Source organism: Asterias rubens, chromosome 18 (assembly GCF_902459465.1).
Source record: "Asterias rubens chromosome 18, eAstRub1.3, whole genome shotgun sequence".
Taxonomy (NCBI): Eukaryota; Metazoa; Echinodermata; class Asteroidea; order Forcipulatida; family Asteriidae; genus Asterias; species Asterias rubens.
Window position 1 is genome coordinate 8,836,079 of NC_047079.1, and position 18,319 is coordinate 8,854,397.

Here is an 18,319-nt window from a genome sequence, read left to right on the forward strand (position 1 = left end):
TCCATAACCATGGTAACCTATAAACAGAATCATCTTCGCATCCTCAGAGATCCCTCAAGGAACCTAGTGTACAGAAAACTCAACCCAAAAACCCACTATAACACTTGTTTTTAAAGGCACTGTACAATATTGGTAGTTACTCAAAATAATTGCTTCAGCATAAAAACTTATTGGTAAAGAGCAAAGGAGAGCTGTTGGTAGTATAAAACATTGTGAGAAACTGCTCCCTCTCACAAAGTTTTTGAGAAAGACCCAAATACTAAATGCCTTCTTGTGCCACAAGATTGTTTTTTTTTTCTTTAAATATTCTCTTGCAACTTTCGAAGATCAATTGAGTCCACATTTTAACAGATTTGTTACTTTATAATGCAAATGTTGGGATCACCAAGAGAAAATACTGGTCTTTGACAGTTACCAAAGACGTCTGGTGCCTTTAAACTGAAAAAATTGAGTTCTGTGGTCTCAAGTATTTTATGCCAGGAATACCTAGGGAGAACCCCCCCCCCCCCTCTCCTTCTCAGAGTCTCAAGATTTCAGAAGAAAAAAGAATCAATGATTAACAGAGTACAAATACAGCAGAGAATCATGAAGTCCTCGTTTGTACGGAGCGTACACGCAGTGTAAGATGAGCTTGCTGAGCTAGGAGTGGGGATTTGCATAGCGAGTGAATTATATTATAGAGAGGTCATGTGTGCGGATGTCATACATGTAGACATCTCCCGTTTGGCATGTTAACGATTCAATGGATCCCAAACACTGATGATCTAAGAAATTGTACCAAGGATTTGTTGAGATTATTGAATGGGATAACTGGGTATGGGGAAAAGTTAACTTCACCACTGGACAATGTTATTAAATTTGTAGTGACAAGTAAATGTTGGGCCCTGGATTTTTGCCTGGTAACCAGTTTCTGTCAAGCAAGATGTTTTGTGCTTTGCAAGTTTGTTTGTGCTTAGCAATTGTGTTGTGCTACAGGCTTTTAAAATTGGGCCCTGGTCCTGTTAGCTAGTCACTGAAAAAGTTAGTGGCAAAGCCTGGGGTCTACTGCTAAGCATTCTGTGGTACTTGGGGGGGGGGGGGCAGGGGATGATCATTTCATACTACACCCACAGCTTTGGATATTGCCCTGTGCGCGAAAAACACTACCTTGTCCTACTGGTAGAAACATCACTCACTGGAGATTTACAGTTTAATCATGTAGTAATATGCATTTGGTATTCCAGACTAGATTCAGATACAGCTTCACCCCCCCCCCCCCCCCTCCCCTCCTTCTCCCCTCCTTCTCCCCCAATGGATAAGGTCAATGTTCATGCTCTAATTAACTTCCCGGATCGCATGTCGTTTCCTGACCACCGACACCTGTGATCGTGTGATTACATGGATGTGGCACCCCGGTTTCTTAGGTAGCCTCCTCTGCCCCGACCGACTTTCCTCCTCCCCTTAAGTTGCCTTGAACTTGAGTGATGGGATGAAGGCTGTTGAGCCAGGGCAATAAGACTGGGAAGGGGGGAGGGAGGGGAATAATGAAGTGTAAATGACAGGAGGTTTCATTACTGATGATCGGTATCAGGGGCTCGCGACAAGGGCCCAATTTTGTAGAGCTGAGCTGAGCACAAAAATTTGCTTAGCATGAAATTTCTACATGATTTTCAGGATGAGCGAACATCAGCTGATACCAGTAACAAGCAATATATGCAACAAACATAATTTTTTTTGGTAATCCAGTTTTTATGTAGGAAAAAATGTCATGCTAAGCAAAGTTTTGTGCTTAGCAGCTCTATGAAATTGGGGCCTGTTCCTACCATCTGCCACAGCAGTCTGTTTTAGATTTAAAAACAAAAGTGTGTAATTTTGCTGTTGTTTCATGCAAAGCTTTTGATTGGCCTTATGTTTCAACTCGGAGGCTATTGTTAAGTGGGATTCATGGCTGGCAAGCGTGTGAGAGAATTCTTAATGGTGATTAACGTGGACTCTCTGCTGCCTCAGGGAGTTTGTCTTGTTTGTGTGGCATTAAGATCATTTCACTTAAGCAGGAGTGATACAACATTGAGGCAATGAAGACAACTGCATCCGTGGTCATGGTGATTTCATTTGTGTTCGCTGAAACCTTTTAGTAGAAAGATACAAGATAATTTAACTCATTGATGTGGCCCAAAACATGAAGGCAACAGAGAAAATTGCCTCCATGCCTTTGATCAACTCATGCCTGATATCTCATGGGGGCAACAAAGGCAGTTGCCTCCATGCATGCCCTTGATCAATGCAGAACTGATACTTCATAAAGGCAACAGAGGCGATTGCCCCTATGCCCCTGACCAATGCAGGCTCAATACTTCTTGATGGCACCCCGCCCGTTGCAGGCCTGTTACTGTATGGAGGCAAAATCAGATGCGATGTGGGTGTCCGTTTGTATCGGAGTATAATATCCAGATCCAGATCCAGAGGCAACAGAGACAATTGCCACAATACCCTCCTGGTGCCCTGGTGCCCCTCAAAACCCGACAATTATAATTTCCCTTAGCCTGTCCTTTACTTACGCAAATTGTTTATGCCCTATGTACAGACATGAACATGTTGCCCATGTTTTTAAGACAAGTTTAAAATGCAGTCAGCAGTACCAGGTGTTACCTGCAAGTCATAAATATTAGGTGGATCTAATTCTGATAACTCATATCGCATAATTCCCGTCAAACCTCCAAAATGTTCACACATATTGGCGGTATTTCATAATCGTTAAGTAATTCCCTGAAGGCAATTCCTGTGAGCGTTTCGTTCGCTTCACTTCAATGCCAATAGGAGACTCCCAGATGCCCTGCGCCGTGGCGGGAAGTTAATTGTGGACCTTATTTGCACGGCACGCCGTTCTTACTGTGTGTTTCATCACCTGTTCCGGGGGAGTGAAGTTTGGACTTGGAAATTTAAAAAAAAAAAATTGATTGTGTTTGGAATTTTTTGGGGCCAGTCAATTTGTAAACTTGATTACTAGTATTTGTTGAGATACATAAGAGACTCTGTACCCACTAAAAGGCATGTCACAGTACCAGTTGAAGTACTACAAATGATCGATTGACAAAAAAAACAATGAATTGATAACTTTTATCACGCCGTACTATTCAAAACAAAACTGGATACAAACCTGGAGCCGTTATGTTTGCGCAGAATGAATAATCCATACACAATCTGAGAAACATCCCATGCAGAAACATTTCTCAGATTAAATGTCAGATTGATAGGCTATGTTTTGAATACCTCTTTCAAAAAACACTCCTTTGGAGTGAACTATTTCTGAAAATTGTACAGTATCAACAGCTGTAGTGCTTGTTAATGTTACCATGTTGTTACCAAGTAAGTTTTTAAATGTATTTCCCCTTCACTGCTTGTGTTACTCTGACATTGATGTTTGTTGTGTTATCATATTAACCTTTGAGAAAGACTCTGCTAGGGTTGCAACGTCAGACCATTAAACTATTGTTTGCATACAGTTCTACAGTATGTCCTTTTGGTTGGTAAGCTCTTTGCAACAGATAATTCTATTTTCTTTTTAGTTCTAAACCAATTACCAAAGGTATACTCTCCCTATTTTATGCTCAATGCCTATTATGCCTCCATTACTGCCCCCTTGCAGTACATCTAGTCCCATTAAATGTCTGCGACTATCAGGTCTGCTACATTCTAATTTATCCTCCCTGCGGGGCTAATGACTGGCACATTAGCTACCGTTCTCCAAACACACTATGTCTAGTCTCGTTACATACACACAATCATCCATCACCGGGATTTTTTCTTCTTCTTCCAGTGCCTTTAAAAAGAATGTTATTCCGTAAACCGCTATTCAAGAAAGCCTGAATGCTTCTTCTGCTGCCGTGAAAGGTTGTATGTCTCGTAAACAACATAAACACCCTTTGCCCTACTGCCGCCTCCCACCCATTGCCAAGAATCCCGGGTTCCTTTTATCAGTCTTAAACATCTCGCTCGGACGGGTTTCATCCGTCCAACCACTGAGAGTGATTCTGCTCTGGGACAGTTTTGGAAACGAAACTGCAACGGAATCAAACGATTAGGGGGAGGGTAAAATTGAGCGTTTTTGTATAATCAAAGGATCTGGGGCAGAACATTTACTAAGAATTCTTAAACGTACGAAACTTACAATCAATTTGCCATATTTTTGACGGCGTGAGGGCATACATGTATATGTGGACCAATTTCACGACATGAAGAACAAGTAAACAAATGAGGAAAAATCATCCATAATTGGAATACTCATATTCTGAGAAACGCTTCATGCAGAAACATTTCTCAGATTTAAATTCTTTGAATCCCTCTCTCTAAAACTTCATTCCTTTGAAGGGAACTGTTTATGAAAATGACCGTGTGAAGGCCTTTTTTTATACCAATTTCAGGACATGAGAAACAAGCAGTGGTTGCTATTATTATGTTGATAAATTTTGTCATTGATGCAAGAAAATTACATTTATAAGCAATTAAAACGAGATGAACTGTAATTTGTGATGCAAGACATTCCTTGATGAGAGTGCCCTCATGTGGTCAAAAATATGGTCAATTAAAAAATGTACAGCACCCTTCATATCTCTTATTGTATATTCAACCTCACTTGTTAATTTTCTTTCAAATTGGTTGTGTCTGTTTACAACAACTTCAAATTGAATTTTCACCTACTATTGAGAGGGCAATGCCATTCATTTTGCTTTAAAAAGGGCACTACTCTTATTTTATGCATACATGTTGGGATACACCAAGTGTGAACACTGGTCTTTGACACTTACCAAAAGGTGTTCAGTGCCTTTAAGGTTTAAGCTGATAAACCACACGTTTTTTTGTAAGATGCAAAATAATCAGCACAGCAGGTCAAACAGATTTCCAATGGATTTGGTCCAAAATAAAAAGTGTTTACCGGCATGACTAGGCGCGCAAACAGCAAATAAATTATCCGACTATCGGCACACTGAATACTCCCGACTGTTCCCCAAGGTGGGAAATTCATCGTGAGCTTGACTCCAAAACGAAGGAGCAAGGCATTATGGGATGTGCGTCTACGACTGACATGGCTTGCAGGGGAAGTCACTTAGGCATGACAGGTGATATTAACGCTGGTATTCTATTGCGTGGTGTGTCCTAAAAGTTCCTCGGGTGCTGCTCTGTAAGGAGTGTGTGTGTCTCTAAAAATGCGGAAGAAATATCCTTCGTGGGGTGAGAGTGATATCCCTCCAGCGTGTCTAGCAGAGTGTGCGGGATGATGTGAAAGGAAATTTACTGGATGGGAATTAAAGGTACATTCTCTGTACAGAGCTACTTCATTGAGGACATTTAGTAAGGTTCTCGCCAATAGCACAGTGGCAAAAAGAACGATCGAAGGAATAAACAAGTTTCATTGTATGTAACTAGCCGTCTCCTTAAAAATTAGACTAGGTTTAAAGCCAACATTTCAGAGTAAATTGATACAGCTGCAAGCAATCGTTTTTAATACAATATTATGTTATGTACTTGGTTCCAATGTTTTGGGGGAAATTACTTTGCATCATGTATGAGAATATGAGAATTTAAGGAAACCAGCCAAATTACAATGATTTATGACAGGTATTTTGCTCATTTATGCTAAGCAGATTGCTTCCAAAGGAATATTCGAGCACTGCTTAAGCAGCTCTATGAAATTAAGCCCTTGGCTCTGGAGTCTAAACCAACAAACCAGACTCATTTTTCTTGTAAATTTTACAACATTCCGGACAAATTATTTGCCTAATTTTTTTCTTCCAATTCCCCTCTTGCAGACAGTCAATATTTGGACTTAAAAGTCTTCAACAAAGACTCGCCCTAAGAACAAACGTGTCAGACGTAGTCTTCAGTTTTCACCAAGAACACCAAACAAAAACATTGTTCTGGTGAGGTGTACGACAAACACACCAAGGCGAGTTGGGATGCAAGAACTGTGGTCGTTCCCCCACAGTATCCAATACTGCTAATGGGCTTGCGCAATCAATACCCGTATCCCGCACGATACCCGATACGCATTTGCCAGATTGATTGCACTGATAATTTCTAAACGGCCAGTGTAGACACTGCACAACGTGCAGAATGTTGTACAAACAAAAAGTGTAAGATGACGATACAAAAACATCCAGAAATATTCACACTATAAACACTCAGACTGTCAGAAAACAACCTGAGTGACACAAACATACATGTACTTTATGACCAAGTACAGGTACAAGTTACATCTATTCCCATCTGCTTACTGACACAGTGCATGGCTGCTGTATGTAGTGCAGATTTGGTGTTGTAATTTCTGCACAATTTCATCTGCATAATAATAACAATAGTGGCTTCTTGTATAGCGCGCATGTCCGTCACAGAGTGTCGATGCTCCTGGTGCTGAACATACAGTTTTCCAAGTTGGACTACATATTTGAATTACAATGAGGCCCAATCCTTGTCTATTGTATGTTGCTCTAAAGGGGATCTAATTTCATGCCTGTGCTGACCATGAATTCTGCGCTTATCGAACCCTGTAAGGCACACAGGCCGTATTTAAGTGCAGAATTTTCCGGCAAGTAACAAGTCATGGAAATGAGCTCAGATCATCCTTCGGGAGAACATCCCGAACTGCATAATTCTTGAGATTACTAGTGAAGAAACAATGAGAGGGATGGGGGGGGGGGGGGCACCACGCCACATACCCATTGAGAACCAAATGAAATTTGCAAAACATAAACACAACATATGTTTTTCAATACAGTCCAGTCCATGAGCCGGACTCATGCAGTTCAAATTCAATATCGTCGTTTCCAATATCCGCTGAGCGTGGTCTGCAATAGATACAAACTAATTAGTTTCAGTAACTGAGTTTGCCACGGGGCATAAAAGTCCGACCAAGAATGTTTTTTTCCTCCGCAATCAAGCTTGCTCAGCCTGGCTTTTACCATTCCAAACACATTTCACGAACGGAGTTTATGTATGGACAAATGTACGTTAGCCATTGTGTAGTCAAAACCAAAGAACACATGATGTTGCGACTCAGGATTCAGCAGACGTTTTCAAATCACCCCAAATCCTATCAAGATACATGACTACACACCCAAACAACAATTTCTTATAAAAAAATTGGGATACACAATTTTACCCAAGTCCAAACATTTGGGTAAAGAGTTGACCAAAGAGTGGAGTATTTTGAAGAATATGGGTAAGGTCTGTAGCTAAAGATGGGTGGTTAGGGCAGGGTTAGGCTCAGGATAAGGGTTGGGGTTGTATCGGATACACGGTATCCGCTGCTAACACATAGAATTCAAACTGCCTATCGGGCCATCCGGCTACATGTACATGTACATGTAGGTGCTCGGTGGTCTAGTGGCAAGACATCTGCTCTAATACCAATACAAAGGTCCGGGGTTCGAAACCCAACCGGCCAAGTGAATCGTCTGTTTTCACAGAACTTGGGAAAGTACTGAGTATTCAGTGCTTTTAAAATATCATTAGTCATCTTACCTTTGAGTTTCTATCGTCACACACAGAGTCATAAACCGGATCACCCATATCATCCATAGCTTCACCTCAATCCAAACAGTGGAAGTCCCTGGAAGATGCCTCCACTTCCCCTCCGAGTGTGGTCTTGTCGAGCCCTGGGCTTACTAACTCCAACAACCATGGAAGACTTCTTGTCAAGCATGAGGGTACTGCTGCAGTTTAAACAGCAACAATTGTCAGGCTCTCGGCGAGGATGGTAGGGGGGGTAGGGCGACCCCCCAAGGCCTTCTCACCCGGAAGCACCTGAAGACTGTGGCATGTCAGATCCGTCGATTACTCTGGCTTTTAACAAATGTTAACCTTGTCCAATCTGAAAATAAGATGATGAAGTTGCAAGTGAGTGAGTGAGTGAGTGGGAGACAGACGTAAGAGAGAGAGAGAGAGAGATGGGAAAAGATGAGAAAATTACGACGATGTGAGAACGAAGAAAAAACATGTTCAAGGCGCTCCCCACCTGCCGCTGTTGTGGATGACCCTAATGACAAAGGCCTAAGCCACAATGGGCAGCCAAAATAAGAATGATGACGCGACCGTGAGAGGCAAAACCAATAAGAAAAAATACTCCAAGCATCTTTGAGGAGCAACGTCATCCCCAGACAGACTGAAGGTTTGCGACTGTTGTGTCAATGTCGTCTTATAATGGCAGCGGAATAAATTGTGTTCCTTCTAAGTAAATAAATCTAATAAAGTGGGTGTCTTGGTGAATGACGGCGGAGTAAATTGGCGCTTTGTTGTCTGCGGTCATGCAACTTAGCAATGTGAAATAAGAGCATTAAGTGTACGGCTTTAATTTGAATTTGTGGCGACAAATATTAGTGTTTACAGTTTCACGTTGAGCCGAGAGGAAAGGAGTTGTCATGACATTTATTACCCTGATGTGACTCAGTGAAGAGGATGACCTTGGTGGAGACAAAGTCACATACTGAGTTACTGTTAGAGGTAAAGTGTTTTATCATAACATTAATAATGAGAAGTTAAAAAGCGTACACATCAGGAACAGTGCTCATGTAGCTAGTACAAACAAGAAGATACATTAGGCCTACAATAATTCAAATGAAACTTAAAAGCAAAGAATACCTTTGGTTTTCACAACCGTTTGCGTGTTTCAATCCTGAATAAATGTAGAGATATGAAAAATATACCAGTGAAAATTTCATTTCAAAAGATGGTAGCATTCTTGGGATTTCATCGGAAATCTGGAGCAAATCGCAGGATGAATAATCCATGAATATCCAATATGAATAATTTTGATCTCAGATTCAAATTTTTTGGGGGGGATAAAAACCGATATCTTTTGATATTTCAAATTCACACCAATCTCAATCTAGTAGCAAGAACATCTTACGGCTGTGGATTTTATCTACTCGAACTTAAACAACGAACAAGTCTAAATGTTTTGGAGAGGTCACACTGACCTAAGCAATCTCAGAGGAATCTACAGAGCGTATAAGTTGTCTTTGAGGAGGTTTAAACCGCAACATGACAGTAATTGTTCTCGCTGGAGAGCTTGGGGAGAGCTTGGGGAGGGGGGAAGGAGATGAGGCAAGGTGGGGAGGAAAACTCTCATATAAGGCCAAACAAAAAAGAACATGTTTAGCATCTTGCCTTTTTGAAAAAAGGGAGGAGGTTTTTGTCTTTTTTAAATGGTCGGCTGACACATTCTTAAAGACAACCTGCAAGGCTATTTTTTTCAATCTATTTTTTGTTTATCTAAGATCGTTAAAATGCATCCCTTTTTTTTTTTATCATAAAAATAAAAAATATTAAAATTAAAAAGGAGGTTGGTATCAAAAAAAGGAAACAAGAGGGGATGCTGAACAGGCCAATTTATTTTAAAATATAAGTTTTAAATTTATTTTGTTTCTATTTATATAACAAAACAAAAAAGAGGAGGTGGCCTCTAAAAAGGGAAGTGGGCGTGGACACTAAACATAACTTTATTTGTTTGGCCTAAGGAAGAAAACGCTCATATAAAGTCAAGCCCTCACATCAGCTGGCTATTTGTAAGAAGTAACTGAAGTGTTAAGAGTGACCTTGGCCCTTCAATCGCCGCCTTTGATCAGCCAGCGCTTGGACCCCATGCATCAGTCGAATATCGGCGATGCAAGCCGACATCCCACTCACCCGTTGCTTGCTTCTTCAGATGACAAATGGTGTATTAATCAAATCCAGTGATCGCGACGGAGCGTGGAAAACACCAAAACAAGTGTGAACAGAAATAATTTGTGCACAATAAACCATGTAGCAAATAAACGCGAAGCGCAAAAAGCAAAAGGCTGTAGAATTGATCTGATGAAATTCCATGGATGAGGCGATTCCGCTTTATTTAGAGTGTTATTTGCGTGTTTTCATTTCACTTTTGACATCGGTCTGAACTCAGCTAGGATTAGAGCTTCGCGTAAAGTACTGACAACCAGGCCTGATACTTCACGGAGGCAACGAAGGCAATTGCCTCCGTGTCCCACCGTCATTGCCTTGGTGCTTTTGAAATGCTACAGTAGAAATTTGCAATTTCATCATCAGGGTGCCCTTTATCAAGAAAAAAATGCCTTGGTACCCTTGCCCTTTCAAAAACGAAGCGTACAGCCCTGGACAACAATTATTTTCATTATTAATATTGTCCTTTGATCATTGTCTTGGTGCCTTTTGAAATATGCTCCTCCAGTAAAAGTTTACAATTTCCTCATAGGGTGCCCTTTACCAATTACAAAATGCCTTGGTGCCCTTGCCCCGCAAGTACATACTACATGTACATGAATGGTTATAATATACAATGTAAGTTCCTGCCGCACATGTATACATTGTAGACATCCTAATTGGGAATTCGAACCCGGTTCCACTTGATTGAAGGTTGATCAATACACATGACGCTCAACCATAACACACCACCACAATGATGTTGCCAGCTAAATACCTTGCCAGGCGTCCGTGTTATGTGGAAATGCTTCTAATGACATCCTGTATCAATGTTGGGATAGCCTGAAGGTGTGCGTATTGTCCAGGTGGCGTCTTTGTCTATGCGTGCTCGGTGGCAGGTGGCATTGCGATTGCAATCCATCTCGATTCGGGATGTTTGATCACTCCAGCAAATTTAGACTGCCTTGGAAGTGTAAGCTACATTGTATTTCTAGTTAAAGAGCATCTTTGTGCAAATGGACCCAGCAGGTGTTGTTATATTGTGGAGTCCACTCTATATTGGATTTTTAGGCATAATTTTTCAAATGACAGCTCTAACAAATAATGCTTACTTAGCACTTATGTTCATGTACAGTACAGTTGGTCAACAGCAAAAACATCTTCTTAAATGCTATTCACTTGGTGTATCTCAACTAAATGCATAAAATAGTAACCTGTACAAATTTGGACTCAGTTGGCCGTGGAAGTTGCAAGAATATAGTGGAAGAAAAAACACCCTTGTTGCACAAGTTTTGTGCTTTCAGATGCCTTGAGTTTGAGACCTCAGCTGAGGTCTCTTAAGTTCAGTTCAAATATTTTAGTAAACTTTGTTACTTCAAAGGGAGCCGTTTCTCACAATGTTTAAACTACATTGTATCAACAGCTCTCCATTGTTCATTACCAAGAAGTTTATGCTAACGACTATTTTGAGCTAGTGTCTCCTGCCTTTAAGGTGTACCGTATGGAAATGCTGAAGGGGTATAGCACCTGGGGCTTCAACAACCTCTAGTCAATCTGAAGATCAATACGGCTAATGTAGACGTGCCTACATGTACAGTTGACAACACGCGCAAACATAATGTACTCAAAGTGCACATATCAGTACACTAAAATGTACAGTCCATGAATGCGCTATACAGATATTTCACTCTCTCTCGAGAAAGGTTTTTTTTTTGGGACGGGGGACAGTTGGGTGTGGGGGGGGGGGGGTGGGGGACAGAAGGAAGACAAAAGTGCACTCACACCATTCCTCAGTCTGTAGCTTTTCACAAAATGCATCATGTACAACATGTAAACTCTGAAACCTTATTGGCATGGGTCACCACGTTTTTTAGAACATGCACACAGGCACGGCACACATGGACGTGACATATGGTTCGTTCCAGGTCCGTATCGACTGGAAGACGTGTGTCCTCCCACATGGGGCTTTCTTTTAATAAGTTGTAAAAAATGGTGTGCTACTGGGTTAAGACGCCACATTTATCATTTCAGTTGTCAGCCGAATAAGAAGTCACTTCGCATTTGGACAATAGTCAACATGGTTTCGTACATCCCATGGCAGAATATGCTGCCCCCTGTATGGCATCCTAGTCTTACTACCCAGAAGACACTGCACTGAAAAACTCTTCTTTTGGAATGTTCTTCTCTGGCTTTGGCCATATAGTCGTATTTATTATAGGCCTGATAAAAGAAAACAGAATTCATGGACCTTTTCAGCACTGTACAGTCATTGCTTTCCAACCCGGAAAGTATTGAGTATTTACCTTAACAATCATAGGTGTGAAAAAAGAAAACAAAATTCTCTATTCTTGATGCATTATTTACAATCAATTAAGCTTCCACAAGTCTTATCCGAGGTATTCAGAAATGTTTGCCCACAAGCTTGACAAGTACATTCTAAACAGCTTACTACTACCCGCCCACACATCAGTCACTTCATACACATTACACTGACTACTGTTTAAGCCTTGTCTTGGCCTCGCTCAATTACGAGTACAACCTTCTTGCTCATTTACATTTAAAGCAATCGCACAACATCGGTAAACAGTATTGTCCAAAGGCCCACACTTCGTGTATCACAACTTATAAAATAACAAACCTGTGAAAATTTAGGCTCAATCGGTCATCGGAGTCGGGAGAAAAAAAAGGGAAAACCCACCCTTGTTTCCGCATGTTTCGCCGTGTCATGACATGTGTTTAAAAATCTGTTAATTGTTTTAATGTTTTCTCAAAAGTAAAGCATATGAAATAATATTTCAAGGGAAGTCTATCACCATTACCTTCTGTTAACTAAACCCTGTAAGTTATTTGTAAATCTGTGAACTTTAAATTTTTGTTCTGTTCAGAGAGTGTCCAATGGCTTCAAAGGCAGTGGACACTATTGGTAATTGTCAAAGACTAGCCTTCACAATTGGTGTATCTCAACATATGCATACAATAACAAACTTGTGAAAATTTGAGCTCAATCGATCATCGAACTTGCGAGATAATAATGAAAGAAAAAATAACCTTGTCACACGAAATTGTGTGCGTTTAGATAGTTGATTTCGAGACCTCAAGTTCTAAACTCGAGGTCCCGAAATCAAATTCGTGGAAAGTTCCTTCTTTCTCAAAAACTATGGCACTTCAGAGGGAGCCATTTCTCACAATGTTTTATACCATCAACCTCTCCCCATTACTCGTCACCAAGAAAGGTTTTACGCTAATAATTATTTTGAGTAATTACCAATAGTGTACCAATCACCCCCTTTGAACTCTGACTACACTTTCCAGTAATATCCTCGGTCTGGAAGAAATAAGACTTAAGACAGCGGTCGCTTAGGATCTCATCTGTCTTGATATAGCAACCCTACTACTCGGTACAATCCATCCTCCTTAAAGACACTGGACACTATTGGTGATTGTCAAAGACTAGTCTTCTCACTTGGTGTATCTCAACATAGTATGCACAAAATAACAAACCTGTGAAAATTTGGTCTCAACTGGTCGTTGCAGCTGCGAGATAATAATGGAAGAAAAAATACCCTTGTCGGATAAGTGTGCTTTCAGATTCATTGAATTCGATACCTCAGCTGAGGTCTCGAAGTCATTTCAAATATTTAAGTGAGAAATAACTTGTTTCTCAAAAACTATGTTACTTCAGAGGGAGCCATTTCTCACAATGTTGTATTATCAACAGCTCTCCATTGCTCGTTTCCAAGTATGTTTTTCATGCTAACAATTATTTTGAGTAACACCAATCGTGTCCAGTACCTTTAAAACCTTGATATAGCAACCGATAATGATGCGTTGTAGGAGACAAGTGCCACTGTATTCTCAAGCTAGGGATTGAGTTGATGTCTACGCAGCTGGTCTCTGTACTTTTCCATTTTCATTTCAAAGCCAATCTTGAGACAATCTGTTCATTTGAGGTTTCATAGACTACACTGTATACCTTAAATGAACGATGGTACATGTAGTTTGTCATGTACTGTAATGTTGCGGGTCTGAGTCACAATACTCAAGTGATACTTAAGTTTGACTGAAGACTGTCTGACCATTCAATATCCACACTGTGGTTTTGAATAATAAGGTACCTAAAAAATGCCTTGTGCCTGAAGTCTTATAATATTTTGAGTGAGAAACTACCTCTCCCTCAAAAACTATGTTACTTCAGTGAAAGCCGTTTCTCACAATGTATCATAATATCAACAGCTCTCCATTGCTTGTTACCAAGTAAGCTTTCATGCTAACAATTATTTTAAGCAATTGCAATTAGTGTCCACTGCTTTTAACATCACGCTAACTGCTAACATCATTTCAATAGCGAGCTGTGGCTCCAGAACGTCCCCATCAAATCCACACATCACCGCGTAGTACAGACTGTCTGACCCAATTATGCGCTAGCAGTGCTTAAAATATCCTCCAGAGCGACGACCACAATCCCTTGGAATTGAGTGTCCACGGGTTTAAAATACTCGCCACGAGACGAATAAGAAATGTACCTAGGCACTATTTCATACAGCTGCTGAGTGGAACACCTTGAGGAACAGAATACTTGAAAGGTGAAGAGAGTGTACTATAGACCATTATCATACTGCCTCCATCTTGGTCATGTTCCTCGTATCCAATAACAATAATGAAAGCTAATAATCATTTTGAAATAGGAACCAGACTATTTTGTTCTTCCAGCCTCGGTTTGGTAACATTGATATCAATGGGAGAAATTCAAGATGGCTGCACCGTGATAAAGGTCTATACCATCCATGAGCAGTTATTATATAATTTGGTTAATTTTATGACTAGTTAGTGCTTACTCAGCAAAGCTCTGGACTAAGTTTTACTGAAAAGGTTTGAATTTTACCTTGTGAACAACATCTACGTATGCTCTAGGAAAATGCAAAATGGGCAAAACCCATGGATGCAATCAAGTAGGGAATGAAAACACACTACATGTGAAAGGAGGTCACAGAGGCGAAATTGTACAAAGTGGTTAAGGGGCTGATGCTTTGGGTTTTTGAAGGAGCATGGGCACCACCAAGGTGCTTCTCCTTAGTTAAGGGCACACCTATAGGAAACTATAGGAAAAGGGCCACCGATGGGATGACAAGAGCCACCGAGGGGATGACAAGAGCCACCGAGGGGATGACAAGAGCCACAGAGGGGATGACAAGGGCCACCGAGGGGATGACAAGGGCCATTGGAGGCAATTGCCTCTGTAACATCCATGAAGTATCGGGCCAACATGTAATTGGTCACAGGCATGGAGACCTCTCTTGCCTCCTAGAATTCAATCATACCTGTCAAGTGGTGTATATTCTATTTAAAACCCATACAAACTTTGAACCGGTACTGACAATTATCATGTACCACATTAGCCAGCAAAGGTACATTAGCTCAGATAAAGCAGCTGATACAATGATAAACCATGGAATACAATACACAATATAACAATCATCCACATTTCAAGTTCAAAAACAAACACAGTACTTTAGACTGTGCAGCTGCCACTATACTTGAGTATTATGTAGGAGCATGGCGGTAGTAGGGGTGTGGTACTTAATAAGAGCCCCAAAGATTACTTCACCCTCCTCCCATCCTTAAGTCCCGCCCCTAAAGGCAAGACTGCTAGTGTTATCCATAGCTACTAGGTCATGAATATTCAGTGACTGAGTAGACAACAAGTTCTTAACCTAGATTTCAAGTGTATACACACTGGAGGATTGGTTTTTTAAAAGCTATGATGTCATTCACTGAATATTCATGAGGTTGCATGTCAATCAATGGTACCCCACTCCCCTTTCTGGTTCTCCCAAACTAAACCCAGGCCTCTAGAATGTATGCTTCGTTTTTGAAAGGGCAAGGTCACCAAAAGGTATTTTCTGGAAAAGGCACACCCAATGAGGAAATTGCAAATTTCTACTGGAGCATTTTAAGGACATCTCAAAGGCAATAAGACCAGCCGTCGATTTCACCAAACTCTTCCTAACTTAGAATTAATCTTATAGAATATGGACGCATTAAACCCATCCTAATTTAGGATGAGTTACTCGTCCTAACTCTAGATAGGATTAATCCTAGCGTTTTATGAAACCGACTGCAGGGGGCATGGAGGCAATGTGAAGTATCAGGCCTGTAAAACACTCTCTCCAAAAGGCTACAATTAAATCAACAAACGTGAATGACAACAACTATACACAATGTGCGTCCCATTTCCCCACATCTCAAGCTCTCAAGATTTACACATACCCCAAACAGCCACCCCCCCTATGCCCCCTCAATATTTAATGCTCCATCCCCTACTCAACACCACTTCCTTTACAGACGACCTCATGCATATTCAGTGAATGGCATCAGAGCACTGCGTTCGCCGTAATCACAGGTCTTATGTATGTTATTCTCTCAGCCAGGCAGCGTCGATTGGTCGACATGATATGATCGGCCGCATTTTCAAGTACCATGGCGCTGGCGCTCACTACCATGGTGACAGCCCTTGCTGGCCCAGGTCCACCCTAGGCTGATAGTCTTGGGACAAACATGTTAAAAAGGCAAAGTAATTGTCAAATACCAGTATTCTCATCTGGTGTACATCCCAACAGAAAATTTGGACTCAATTGGTGATCGAGTTTGCAAGAGAATAATGAAAAAAAAAACGTTGTCCTTGTTGCACAAATTTGTGTGCTTTCAGATGCCTTACAAAATATTGGAAGACTTCAGGCCTGAAGCCTTTTATTAATTGAGATTAAGTACCTCTTTCTCAAAAACTAGGTTACTTCAGAGACAGCTGTTTCTCTCAATGTTTTATTCTATAATCAGCTCTCCATTGCTTGTTACCAAGTCAGTTTTATGCTAATAAATATTTTGAGTAATTACTAATAGTGGCCAGTGCCTTAAATTACTACACACAGCTGTATTTATAATGGGAATATGGGCAGGGTATCAAATCCAGGGATGAATTTGAATTTGGAGCATTGGTTCTAGTCTAGTGCTTTTTTACCCTGGAGGGCAAACATCTTACAGACTCGTCAGAATCATTAGTGGCAAAACGTTTCGCCTGCGCAGGAATATAAGGTCATTAGTGCATTTTGGTTTCATAAAATTGTGTTGCATATTTGGAAGCACCTTGTTAATGGGGTTTATTGATCAAGAGTGGTCTTTAATTTTTGGTTTTCACCCATATACACCGATGTGTGTAGCACTGTATACTCAGTACTTTCCCGAGTCCTGTGAAAAAAATCACAGGCATTTTACTCGGGTGGGATTCGAACCCACGACCTTGCAATTCTAGAGCAGTGTCATACCAACTAGACCACCGAGATTGCCCGGTAGCTAGAGGCAGTTCGAATCCTAGTCAATCCTTTCAGGTTCATTAGTCCTCAAGTCTTTTATGAAAAAAGGTGAAAATCACTTGTTGAAACGTTTTTTAAAAGGGGCACCATGTTAAAAACCCACACAGGCATTCACATGCTGCAAAACACATTATGGTTTCAGATACTTATTAAAACCGAAAACAAAAATTGGAAAAACTGTTAGTATGAAAACTGAAAAGTAGAACACTCTTGTATTTCAGGTTGCACCATATTTATTTAGTTATAATAAATAGGGTAGATGGCCTTAGCTTTCAATCCAAACCGGACCTTCTTCAGAGGCATTTATTTAGTTATAATATAAAGCAAGATAAATACAGAATAGTTATTTTTTGTAATATGAATGGTTTTGCTTGATTATAAGGAAAAAATTATGCATCCCTTTTAGGACGATTTGCGTTACAGTGCGCCCTTTAAAGTTAGCGCTGGAGAGGCCATTTGCAAAGTTTGCCATGGGAAAACTGACAAGGTTTTTAGTCATCTCACAGCGCCTGCCACATGACACTGGGTTACAACAAAAATTGGCACAAAACAAAACCATGAAAACCTAATCAGCAGATTGCACACTTTGAATTTCAGTTTCTTTAAACACAACAGAAATTGCTCAAACAGCAGTTGTTGTAAAGGACAAATGTTCCATCAGCAAATTTTTTATCGGGAGAACGACCATAAGTCATGTAAGTTGGACATAAAAGAGTTTGGCACAATTAAAACAAAACCATGAAAACCTAATCAGCACATTGCACACTTTAATTTCAGTTTCTTTGTACACGACAGAAATTGCTCAAACAGCAGTTGTTGTAACGGACAAAATGTTCCATCAGCAAATTTGCTGTCTCAATTTGGGAACAAGACCATATGGAAAGTAGTTCAAAGGAAACAAAATCTTGATCTACGGATCATTATGCTTTTACTGTCCCTTGCCCATTTCGGGTAAAATTTGTCTTGTATTTTGTTTTGGCAAATAATAATAACAATAAATAATAATTAAAAAAAAGATAAAAGAACGTATGCAACACAGAGCTCAAAATGTGTGATAGAAATGTGCTGGTTGGTTTATCAGATTATATGGATTGCTTTATAGAATTCTGGTCCAAAAAACACTCTGAGCAGAAATCCCTGGGGTCTTGTCGATTTTCCCAGTGAGGACACTTTCTTGAAAACGGAACGAGCTACCCTGGCAAACTCATTTATAAACGGCAACAAATTTTACAATTATGTAAAACAAAAATTTCTGAGGCACCATTCATTCAATAACTATT

At 40.4% G+C, this 18,319-nt stretch overlaps 1 protein-coding gene across 5 annotated transcripts in view; it reads right to left on the minus strand.

Annotated features, from left to right (window-relative positions):
* LOC117302230 (rho guanine nucleotide exchange factor 10-like) overlaps window positions 1–18,319 on the minus strand; it is a 64,179-nt gene that overhangs the window by 33,336 nt on the left and 12,524 nt on the right. For all 5 annotated transcript variants that reach the window (XM_033786071.1, XM_033786073.1, XM_033786070.1 and 2 more), the window contains exon 2: window positions 7,498–7,846. In XM_033786071.1, coding sequence (XP_033641962.1) covers window positions 7,498–7,554 — 57 coding nt within the window. In that variant the 5' untranslated portion in view covers window positions 7,555–7,846. The remainder of the gene's footprint in view (window positions 1–7,497; window positions 7,847–18,319) is intronic.